The following is a 13,096-nucleotide window of genomic DNA, read 5'->3' as shown; positions in this document are numbered from 1 at the left end:
TACTAAACCGATTTAATTCGTTGTCACATATTTTTGTAATACGTAATAACGGATAAAATGGTTTGACACGAACTTCATGAATTTGTTATCACAGTTTTTGTTTTTGTAATTCATGATCACTGGAAAACCTCATCTTAAACAAATAATGATACATTCTCAACTTACGAATATTAAGTTCAATCAAGACAGCTTTGGCTTCTTGTTCAGTGTTCGGTCTCCACATGTAGGCACCATCTGTCTGGTCACAAATGGCCTAAAATTAAGTAAGATGATATTCATATGATGTGTCCATCCGTTCATTTTCTCGAAATTCGTGGGTACAGGTAAACCACGAAATTAAATCTTCAACGAATGAAAATGAATTTTCTATAAACTTGTACATAGATATAAGATAATGTATGTGTGCCAATTAGACAACTCTCCATCGAAGTCAAAATTTATAAAAGTTAACCATTACAGGTCAAAGTGAGGTCTTTAGGACGGAGCTTTGGCTTGCACCTAACAGCAATCTATAAAGGGCCCCAAACAATTTCTAGTGTAAAACCATGAAAACATGAAAAAACAACGTCCAAATTATATAAAAATAAAGGAAACAGTAGTATACCGCTCTTCAAAATTTATAAATCGATGGAGAAAAAAAAACAAATAAAATCCAGAAACGAGACAAACACTTTTTAACCGAATCAACAAACGACAATTACTTAAGATCAGGTTCCTTCCTGCCAACAATTGCAGTGGATTAACACGTTTTTATGGTACATGTACCACACCTTTATTCTTATCTGAACCAATAGTGTATCATCACAACATAGACAGGATACCACAGAGAAGGTAACATGTCGAAAATATTAATTTTCGGAGTCTAAAGTCGATAATATGAAACTAAGGAGTCAGAATTACGCCAAAGACCTTTCAGTTATTGTGTTGTACTATTTTAGTTCTACTATCAAAATACCATTGTTTATTTAGATAAAGTTTTGTCCAAATATTTCCGCTTCATTCAACACTTCTCAAAACGTCACATGGTATCCATATATACATATATATATATATATATACTGACTCAGACGTACTTATGAATATAATTATTTTCTGTGACTGTATCTTACATTAATTTGTAGGATCCTTTACTATAGATAATTTAGCTGATCTGTAACAATAACATCTTCATGCCTTATATATCATGTACTGTAGTACGCCGCTAGATTAAAACTGACGTGGAAAGGTAACACATGCCCACCGAAAGCTCTTTTTTGAGAGCCCAGGTGGTCGTGTGGTCTAGCGGGACGGCTGCAGTGCAGGCGATTTGGTGTCACGATATCACAGTAGCATGGTTTCGAATCCCGGCGAGGGAAGAACCAAAAATTTGCGAAAGCAAATTTACAGATCTAACATTGTTGGGTTGATGTTTAGACGAGTTGTATTATACATTATGTACACAGCCATGTATCACCATCATTGATGGCGATCCGATGGATACATCTGTTGTAGGGTTGTCACTGACTCGGACGTACTTATGTATATATATATATATATATATATATATATATAAATCTTCTGCAACAAAATTAACCAGACTTTCATCAAATACTGTATAAATCAAACACAGATACAGATATAACGCCAATGACATAATTATGAACACTAGAAAAACTTTTTGAAAGTCGTCATCCTTCGTACATTAAACCAGGTAGTCATTTATTACTCTTATACGTCAGGGATTAGGAATTATAGGAAATGACTTAAGTCAGGGATTAGGAATACTGAAATGTCACTTAATAAAAACATCAAACCTATACCTTTTTGTAATCTTACATTAAAACTATAGTCTGCTTACAGATTAAGTAAAGTAGTGTGTATGGTGTGTGATTCATGTTTGATTTCGAAGTAACATGCTCGTTCTTGCAAATGGGGATTAATTAACATACTCACAATAGCTTCATGCCAGGTTGTCGATCCAAGACCAATAAGCGTGGAATAACAATTAGCACTAATTGTTTGGTTTGATAATATCTTGAACCCGTTTGGGCAAGTTTCAGGAACACACGGCGCTTTTAAAACAAATCATTACAATTTTATCAACAATAGCAATTAAAACATTATAAAGATAAAGCGATGGCGTAATTACAATAACGTTATAAAAGAATCATTGTTTAAATTTTACAGAACTTCATTAAAGAAATAAATGTTACCAATCGTCTGCACCAGACGCACATTTCGACAATCAATGTCTCGTCATTGATGCTGGAGGCCTAAATATTTAAAATTTACACCTAATTGAAAACATGAACAGCTATATACCAAAAAGAACACAAACTTTAAAACGAGGTTCAATTCACCATGTTCGTCATTTGAAAATGTCTGTACCAAGTCAGTTCTTGTCCATTCGTTTTTGATGTGATTTGTGATTTTGCCATGTGATTATGGACTTTCCGATTGGAATTTCCTCTGAGTTCGGTATTTTTGTGATTTTACTTTTTAGCCAAAGCTGGACATAGAATCAGAACTTTTCATTTTGAATTAAAAAAACATGGTATAGGGATATAGAAATACAGAAGACACAGTTACGTAAGAAGATTTGAAATGATTGCCAATGAAACAACTCTCAACCACAGAAAAAATTGAGGTGCATGTAATGCTTAGACATTTTTATTTTACACATCTGTTTATGATAGCAAAACAAACACAACAGAAGAAAATGATGAAATGAAACAGAAATCGAATATATGTGATAGAAATAAATCAAAGAAATAGAAGAACAAAAGAAAAACAGAAAGAAAAAAAGACAGACAGGTTATACCTACGTTGCAAATAAATATCAAAATAAGGTAATGTTTTTAGAGGGTATCCTTTAACTCTACTTTCCGCTATATAGATGATGTTCATTCACTAAAAAAATACACCCCAAGGGTGACTGGGGTATAGAAATATGGTCATTTGGTCTTATCCCGACCGGCAGTAAAACGCTTGCCGAAGTGGGGCGTCCGTTTGGCTGTTTGGGATGTATCAAGTTCGCAGTCACGTCCGGTCAGAAGGGGGACGATAAATCCAATGTCTCGTGTAAAGAGAGTGCCACGCTCTTTGCACGTTAAGAACCCATGCATTAACGCCTTTGAGGGGTCCGTAGGTGGCCTGTTGCGAGGCAAACTTTCTGTCCCTATCCAAGATACCCTCATTTTCCAGTGGCAGTCCAAATTTCCCCGACCATCATCCCAGATAGCCTCTATCGTATCAACCTACCTATTGTATTTATTGTGAACTTGTTCTCGTCCTGAATATGCATGAAATATTTGACACTGGACGTTAAGCAACCAACAATCAATCAATTCACTAAACAATTCAAAATTTGGTGACTATGTGGAACGCATCTCTCCAATCGAACAAGAGATAAAGGATACTGCAGATACAGTTAAGTCGGCTTCATATCTTGGCTTACATCAAGAAATTGACAATGAGGGTCGCTGCTCACAGGGAAGCTATTAAACCAAATGGTGAAGTTGAAAACATCCCTTCGTAAATTTTACGGACGCCATCACGAGTTGGTTGACCGTTATGGAATAACCGTTTCACAACTGATATCGGATATGTTCCTTACGTCGTAACTACAATCCTCTTCCCTTTCATAAATGTGACTACCGAATTAGACTATTTACCGGATTTGTAATCACATAAGCAACACGACGGGTGCCACATTTGGAGCAGGATCTGCTTACCCTTCCGGAGCACCTGAGATCACCCCTAGTTTTTGTTGAGGTTCGTGTTGTTTATTCTTTAGTTTTCTAAGTTGTGTCATGTGTACTATTGTTTTTCTGTTTGTCTTTTTAATTTTTAGTTATGGCGTTGTCAGTTTGTTTTAGATTTATGAGTTTGACTGTCCCTTTTGGTATCTTTCGTCCCTCTTTTATTGCAGTGTGTTACCCTTTTGTCGTGAAAGTTAATTGTAAAGGAACAGAATACATTAGTTTTGATGTTATGTTTAATTTTGCATATTGCAATGAAGGTACATAGCGAATTTCAGCGACGGTATACAGTTGTTTCCATTTGAACTTTATGGTGATTTAGACATAGACTGCTATGACATTTTTAATCTTGATTTAGAAAATGGTTACAAAGGAATTTTATTTTTTATTTTGGACGGGATATTTTTTTTTGCATTTTTACAAAATTAAAAAGAAACAATAATTAAAACCGTTCTTAATGTTTGTGTGCAAAAATCGTTGTATTATGTGTTTATGGCTTCTGAATAAATGACATTTATCGCAAACCTTGAATTAGATATTTTGCATGTGAACTGTAATTCTTGAAGTGTATCCATCATACGTCATCTTTCATCCGTTTAAAAGGAAAAACGAAAAAAAAGGGCGGACAAAAAGACACTTTACATACCATTTTTTAACAAAAAATAAAACGAAACTATAGGTAGTGAAAACTGATTGCTTTTATAAAATTTATACTTACATTATCAAAAGATTCAAGAGAGAACTCGAGTTGATAAATAAACCTATGTTAAAAACATTTCTGCTGACGTGAGGCGTTTCTTTTTTTTTTTAACTATGATAATTGTTTTAATTGAAAGTAAGTTGACATTTATTTATTGAATATTATGAAAATAATTGCAAAATAAAAACATGTAAACACATAAATGTGCTTCCCAAGTGTGAATTATGCAGACGAAAAGTCAGAACATAAGTTAAAAACAGAAAAAATTCTGAAAATTGTAACATAAAGAAATCTTAATGGACAATATGGCAGCTTAAACTACTTTGTATAGTTGCTTTGTCTTTGACTGCAAAATTGCAAATGTGGTATTGTAAGTATAAACATGTCACATTTAGATCTTATGTCTATGTACAAAACAACATCATCATTGATGTTGAGCACAAATTATTTCAATAACGGAAATGAGAAGCTGTTCTATGATTTTTTTCTCTCCGAAAAGAACTATCTTTGTCCATAAATTTCATTTGCATTTTGTTCGATGTGATCAATAGTGACTAAAACTATTAATTAATGTATTTGTCTACTTACATTTGCAACATGGTCGTCCACTGCAGCATTTCCCGTTATACGTCCATTCAGGTCCGAACGTCTCATTACATGACACATTTTTTTCCCCACATTTACCATTGGAGTCGAGGCATTTTCGTGAAAGAGCTGAATAGTAGAGTACTCCGATACAATATAGAATGATTTACTTTGATATTTATAGATTATCGTTGATCATCTCAACGAGATTGATTTTTTCGCTTGAACCGGGACGGCGAAAGCGAGAAAGTCAATCGATTTGAGATGACCAATGATAATCTGTTTATCGCTATTTTACCTATGATGACGTTTTCAATGTTATGTCAATTTCGTTAGCAAAGCCACGTTCCTCCTAAGTTTCTAGCGATAATTTTCTATCTCAAGCGAGTAGCTAAGTTACTAAGTTTGCTCGAGATGCTCGAAGATCTGCTTAAAAAGTTTTAAAATTAGTTGTTCTTAAATGCAGATTTTGTTTTTATTGTTCTTATGTTAACAAAGAGAGTAGCATTGAACAGTTTTGTACAGTTTCGTAGCTCGACAAAAGTACTAATATTATCGTTGTAAAATGAAGGTGTCTATCCCCAAGTTACTATAAAAACAAACGGCAGATAACTGTGTTAACATGATTGAATATCTGTAACATAAAAAGGTTCAAACGATGTCTGTAGTTTTTGACTCTCGAAAGAAGAACTTTTGATCACAGTGATATGACCGTACCTTTTTATATTATGAGAGAGTCTAGCAGCTTAATCTTTAATCTTCACTACAGTGTTTTAAACATATAGGATACTTACTGCCGCCCTTTGATACACCAATTGTGCAAAAGATGAAAACAATCAAACAACACCACTTCATCATAATTCTGAAATGAGATCTCATCTGTATCAATTTATATTCCATGTTATTTAGAAATAAACTGATTATCGATACAGGATTGACATTTTAATATATTTGCTCCGGACGCCAGAGTTTCGTCTACAAATATGGAATTATTTAGAAAAAAAAACGTAACCCAGAAGTAAGCGCAGTGAGCCTGTATGCATTAAATGTTATATTTTGATCGCTTATTTCAAGTTCCAAAAACATGTAACAGTTTTTAAACCATAGTCCCAACTTACCAATAGAAGGGTTTATATGATTTATAAAAGTACTTTCAGGTTGTAAACATTAAAGAGGTTTAAAGATTTGCTTCCAAAGTATCTTGATAACGAGCATTACTTATCAACACCACTGTAATTCACTTTTCATGTGTTAAAATCGAAGTGGGTAATCGGACTGTCAAAAATTTTAAAACATTTGGAATTATTCGTGTTAGGGATTCGTATTGATTTTTTGGTTTCAAATTTTGTTCTTTGTGATTTTCTATTTTGAATGTCATTGTTGTTTATAAGTATTACAAAACTTTGAATTTTCGAAAAACTAAGTATTTTTTTTTTGCTAACAAAGTTTCTATGTTTAGTCTGTTAGGTGTTCGAATGTCTGTTTGTCATATTTATCTCTTTTTGATTTTGAAATTAGTATTTTAGGGATGTTTTAAAATTCTATCCGCCTTTCAATAGTTTTTTGTATTGTTTGATTTGAATCAGAATAGTCTATTGTGTCTTTAGTAATAAACATATATATGGATTTTAAATATGTATGTGGCATTCCCAAGTCAGGAGCCTGTAATTCAGTGGTTATCGTTTGTTTATGTGTTATATTTGTTTTTCGTTCAATTTTTAATATATAAATAAGGTCGTTAGTTTTCTCGTTTGAACTGTTTTACGCTTTCATGTCGGGGCCTTTTATAGCTGACTATGCGGTATGGACTTTGATTGTTGTTGAAGGCCGTACGGTGACCTATAGTTGTTAATTAATTTTTATATATTTGGGCTCTATATATACCACTTTGCCTCATATTCTTATTAAGAAAAAATTCACATCCCTAATCAACTGGGCATTTAAAAAGTCGGAATGCGAGTACATATGTTCAAACTCTTTTAGATCATTTTTTAGTAGCAATAAACAAAAGAACTATGTCAATTGGACATGCTTTGATACTATTTATGCACTTGAATTTTTACTTGATAACATTTTTGTTCGCTTTGGAGATTCCGTATATCGTCAAGTTATTGGAATTCCAATGGGGACTAACTGTGCACCACTTATTGCGGACCTGTTTTTGTATTGTTATGAGTTACAATTTATGACTAAAATTAGCAAAGACCCATCAAAACAACATTTGATACAAAAATTTAACAATACTTTTAGATATTTGGATGATATATTGGCTCTAAATAATGACGACTTCAGTATGTATACTAAAGAAATTTATCCTGTAGAACTTACTTTAAATAAAGCTAATGATAACAATGACCACTGCCCTTTCCTCGATCTTGATATCTATATCATAAACGGGAAGCTTAATACAAAAATTTATGATAAAAGAGATGATTTTTCATTTCCTATTGTTAATTATCCATTTTTAGATGGTGACGTTCCCTTGTCACCATCTTATGGTGTTTATATATCTCAACTTGTACGATTCGCTCGTGTATGTAACAATGTATTAGATTTTAGCAAGGAAATTTATGTATTACTGAAAAATTATTACACCAGGGTTTTCGATATCACAAACTGGTCAAAACATTTACTAAATTTTATCACCGGTATAAGGAAATAATTCGTAAATATAACTCAACATGCAGACATCTTATACGTTCAGGTATTTCACATCCAAAATTTTATGGAAATATTCTTTATAAAGCACAAAAATGTCAGTATTCTCCTCAGAAACTAACAAAACCTTTAAATAGACTCATTAAAAGGGGATATAGTTACGATACTGTTGTCAGGTCATTAAAGATTGCATATTTTGGCTTTAACATTGATTCACTGATAGGGTCTTTGCATCGGAACTAAACACATTTATTTCTAAAAAAACAGTTGTTGGCATGACACGGGTTATGTTCTTCTCATATATTTTATGATAGTATGATACTAAACCCCTAACGGGAGGGATTGTACCTGATATTCATATGATGAAGACATAATCTTTCAATCAGTTTAATTGAGGTCTGGAGCTGGCATGTCAGTTAACTGCTAGTAGTCTGTTGTTATTTATGTATTATTGTCATTTTATTTATTTTCTTTTGTTACATCTTTTGACATCAGACTCGGACTTCTCTTGAACTGAATTTTAATGTGCGTATTGTTATTCTTTTACTTTTCTACATTGGCTAGAGGTATAGGGGGAGGGTTGAGATCTCATAAACATGTTTAACCCCGCCGCAATTTTGCGCCTGTCCCAAGTCAGGAGCCTCTGGCCTTTGTTAGTCTTGTATGATTTTAAATTTTAGTTTCTTGTGTATAATTCGGAGTTTAGTATGACGTCCATTATCACTGTACTATTATGCATATTTTAGGGGCCAGCTGAAGGACACCTACGGGTGCGGGAATTCTCGCTACATTGAAGAACCATTGGTTGCCTTCGGCTGTTGTTTGCTCTATGGTCGGGTGGTTGTCGCTTTGACATATTCACCATTTCCTTTCTCAATTTTATCTTGTGGACAGTTGTCTAACTAGCAATCACACCACATTTTCTTTTTAAATATTCAAACAGCCGCAGAACACATTGAAATTTCAGAAAGTAATGCATCTTCCTAACGGGTACATGTATTAAAATATTAGAGAGAGTATAAAAATGTGGCATTCGAAAAAAGACATAAATATCTCAAAACCAGCCACTACAATGGTAAATCAAAAAAAAAAATAAAAAAAAAAATGGATTATTGTCAGGAAAAAACATACATTGAAATTTAACGGCTAGGCAACGTTTGGTTAATTGTTTAAGCAAAGTAAGATTTTATCTTTCAATTAAATTTAACTAATTAAATTGTCTGTAACATTGAAACTTGTTTAAACCGAACCTCATTGAGACTTAGGATTTTGCTCGGTTTTGGCCGATGTTAGGTTTAAGTAGATTTACAACGCATACAGTTGGTATGACGGTTTTTAAAAACAAACTTTGTTTATACAGGTTTTCGGTTTATACAGGATTCGGTTTAGCCATGTTTCACTATATGTTACATATTAGTTGTATTGGACAAATTAAAATAACTAGAATACCGTTTGTAAGAACATAATTGAAAACTTACCAAATTGTGTAATAGCAGAGCCGTAGATAGAAAGATGATTTTTGAAATATAGTTGCTACTTAAATAGCAAGTTAAATAAAAGTACAAAGTCAATGTTCTGCATAGTTAATAACATCGATCAGTGACATATGTTGTTTTTATGTCGTTACATTTAAAAAAAAACAAAAAACATGTATACATATATACATAAAATACAACATCATTTAAATATATGAGTAAGTTGTTATATGTCATTTAAAGTCAAGAAATTTACACATTTTTGTTTCAATGTGTTTTAGACCATATGCAGTAAGATTGAAAATGAATAAGTTCATACAATGTACAACATGTATATATAATGTCGATGATATATGTTAATAAATAAAATTGAGAATGGAAATGGGGAATACATGCACCAAAGATGTCTGATACTGCATTCGTTCCGTACTTTCTTTTATTATACATTTATGCCCGTGCCTCTTGTCAATTTTGTTTTGTTTTTACGTCTAAAATAATAATTGAATAAATTTATTATATACTTATAATGATTTGTTAACATCGCTATTGATAAAAAAAAATGTAAAAATGACAATATTATATATTCTGCATTAAAAAAGTAAAATTTTACTAAACTATCTCACAAATTAAAAGGGCTTCCAAAAGTCAACAACAAAAACGTAAATAACGACATCAACACTTGTATACCTATCACATTCAATATCGCTATTAAAAAAAGTCGTTATGTACATCAAACGCACGTAACGTCCCGACGTTTCAGAGGGAAATATGATACTCAAAGGTAAATATGACAATTTGTTCAATGACATTTTGAATAGTCCCAACCAATCAAAGGTTGATTAAACTATCAATATATATAGTGAAATAAAATAACTTATTCCAAAATTGATATGACGGTTGGTTTACTGAAGTTGTAATAAATCGTTGAATATATTTAAGCATAAAAAAAATGTCTGATATATATATGTAGAGTATGGTTTACAACAATTGTAATATTTCATTTATTCATTTGTATATTATGTTATTATGATATTAATAAAAGAGGGACGAAAGATACCAAAGGGACAGTCCAACTCATAAATCTAAAACAAACTGACAACGCCATGGCTAAAAATGAAAAAAAGACAAACAGAAAAACAATAGTACATATGACACAACATAGAAAACTTAAGAATAAACAACACGAATCCCACCAAAAACTAAGGGTAATCTCAGGTGCTCCGGAAGGGTAGGAAAATCCTGCTCCACATGTGGCACCCGTCGTATTGCTTATGTGATTACAAATCCGGTAAATAGTCTAATTCGGTAAGTCACATTCATGAAGGGGAAGGGGATTGTAGTTACGACGTAAGGAACATATCCGATATCATTTGGGAAACGGTTATTCCACAACGGTCAACCAACTCGTGATGGCGTCTGTAAAATTTACGAAGGGATGATTTCAACTTCACCACTTTGAACTCTTGGTTTAATAGCTTCCTTGTGAGAAGCAATCCTCTATAAAAAAAATCATGATAGGAAATGCAAGCACGGGAATATCGTATCAATTGGGAGATATATACCCCGTATGGAGGTGCTGCTGGAATGTTGCTTCTTAGAAATGGAAAGTTCACAATTGGAAAGCTGAAATCATCTCTTTTGTCGTAAAGTTTTTTTCAACCGACCCTCATTGTCAATTTCTAGATGTAAGTCAAGATATGAAGCCGACTTAACTGTATCTGTAGTATCCTTTATCTGTAGTTCGATGGGATAGATGCGTTCCACATAGTCACCAAATTTTGAATTGTTTAGTGAAAGAACATCATCTATATAGCGGAAAGTAGAGTTAAATGATATTGCTAACTTCTTATCTTTCTTCCTAAGAAGTTCCTGCATGAAGTCAGCCTCATAATAATAAAGAAACAAGGCGGCAAGTAGAGGGGCACAGTTTGTTCCCATTGGAATGCCGACAGTCTGTTGAAAAACAAATTCCTCCGAACGTAACAAATATGTTTTTTTCAATCAAGAAATCAAGCATCTTGATAATATCAGTTTCAGAGAATTTTTTGTTTGAACCAGAGTGATCCTTTACAAAGTAGGATTTATCCCTCTCTAAGACAAGATACTTGTATCTACGTTGACCATTCTTTTTTTATGAAGCAAAGCAATACCAACTCTTTCGTGGAGCACTTGGAAGACCCAGCAATATACCGTTGTTTGTAAGGACACTTAATATGTAGTTTGGGTATCCAATACAGTAATGGAAGATCCAGTTCTTCATCTTTTTTTTTTTTTTTTTTTTTTATTAAGACTTGAAATACATTTATTGAAAATCACCTGAATACAATTTTCCTTGTGTAACCCAGGGAAGAATACACAAGGGGCCCTGTGTTTACAATGATCCAACGTCCAGGGATAAACGGTGGACTCTATTATAAAAAAAAAATCTATTTTATATTTTTTCCATACATAAGTTATACATTCATATTAATTACACAGATTGAGTTTGCGTATAAATTATTCACAAAATTCTACCAGTAAATAAAATACATCAAAAGTCCCCCAAAACACACTACAATCTACACAATAATTTACCTTTACTTATATAATTGACATTTAATTTTTTGTACTTTTAACACCTGGATTACATTGTTATGTGTCGGTCAGTGATTTTATAGGTCACATGCTCGACCTTGTAAATGCGTGTATTGTATATTTCTATAGTTGGATGTATTATGTTCTAAAAAGGAAAGGAAAGTAAGTACAAATTATTACGTCACTTACTAATGTATAAGATTTATTATTAGTTTTATTTCAGCTGCAAAATTTTCTTTTTTAGATGATAATGATTTGTCCATGGATTCAATTAAACTGCTCAGTTCCCGTTTTGCATATGCTATCAATTGACTGGAAGTAAAACTCTTAGACTGATATTTGATTATATTCCTACATTTCCAAATAATCCATTTAACTGTATTCATAATTGTATTAGTTATGACATTGTACTTTTTGTTGTAATCGTACATTCCTAGTATGATAAGTTCTTCGCTCAATGGAATATATACAGTGTTATTAAGTACATTATATGTTTTAAGCGCATCAAAAATGTGTTCCCAAACAACCATTATAATGTTACAGCTGTGAAAAAGATGTGTGAGAGTTTCGTTTTCTGTTTTACAAAAATGGCATTTGCCATTATTTGATTTGCCGATTCTAAATAGTTTTTGCTCCGTATAGATAATGTTATGAACAATTTTCCAGCAAATTTGATTTGCTTTCCTAGAGGACATACTTTTATTTAAATTTATCCAGATCTTTTTCCACGGTAATTCCGAATTATACTGAATATTCCATTTTATCTGACAGTTTGGAACTATATCTAAATTTAACGAATATTGGATTAATTTCAAAGATATCTCACTTGGGATTACTACTTTATTCTGTTTATCGTAAAATTCAAATGTATTTTTAATGTAATAACCATTTTTTGGGGGTTCTGGATCAACGTGGACGTTTTTTAGTCTGTCCTTGAACAATTGTGGAATAGCTAATTTCAGCCTTGTCCATTCCGAGATCCAGTTTCTCTTATCTTTAAGAGTATTGTATATTAAGTTGTCTCTTTTGATGTTTTTCGTTTCTTCATCCCAAATATCTTTTATTGTATGAATTCCACTTTTTCCGAAGTTAGCGAAAAAAATAGGTTTTTTGTTGTATTGAATTTTTATGTTTCCAAAAAGTTGTTGGTTTAGGATATCGTTTTTATTTATTGGACTTTGTATACTTAAAAATTTTGACCACGTTTTAATTAACTCAAGATAGTATTTTGGAAAATTTTCCATTTGTAATCCTCGTAAGTCCGAACACTTTGCTAAAAAATTATCACAATTATATTTGATATCAAACTTCTGTAGCCACCATTTGGCTATTGTATTCCAGTTATCGGTTTTTGATCTTAAAAT

General features: G+C 32.4%; 1 protein-coding gene across 2 annotated transcripts in view; it reads right to left on the bottom strand.

Moving 5' to 3' along the window:
* Positions 1 to 9,265, bottom strand: part of LOC139488195 (uncharacterized) — a 31,253-nt gene extending 21,988 nt beyond the window's left edge. For both annotated transcript variants that reach the window (XM_071273650.1, XM_071273651.1), the window contains exons 1-5: positions 9,162 to 9,265; positions 5,820 to 5,887; positions 5,029 to 5,154; positions 1,933 to 2,051; positions 166 to 253 (exon numbers count right to left, since the gene is read on the bottom strand). In XM_071273650.1, coding sequence (XP_071129751.1) covers positions 166 to 253; positions 1,933 to 2,051; positions 5,029 to 5,154; positions 5,820 to 5,883 — 397 coding nt within the window. In that variant the 5' untranslated portion in view covers positions 5,884 to 5,887; positions 9,162 to 9,265. The remainder of the gene's footprint in view (positions 1 to 165; positions 254 to 1,932; positions 2,052 to 5,028; positions 5,155 to 5,819; positions 5,888 to 9,161) is intronic.
* Between the last annotated feature and the right edge of the window lie 3,831 nt (positions 9,266 to 13,096).

This window comes from Mytilus edulis, chromosome 9 (assembly GCF_963676685.1).
Source record: "Mytilus edulis chromosome 9, xbMytEdul2.2, whole genome shotgun sequence".
Classification (NCBI taxonomy): domain Eukaryota; kingdom Metazoa; phylum Mollusca; class Bivalvia; order Mytilida; family Mytilidae; genus Mytilus; species Mytilus edulis.
This window is presented reverse-complemented; position numbering and strand designations above follow the sequence as displayed.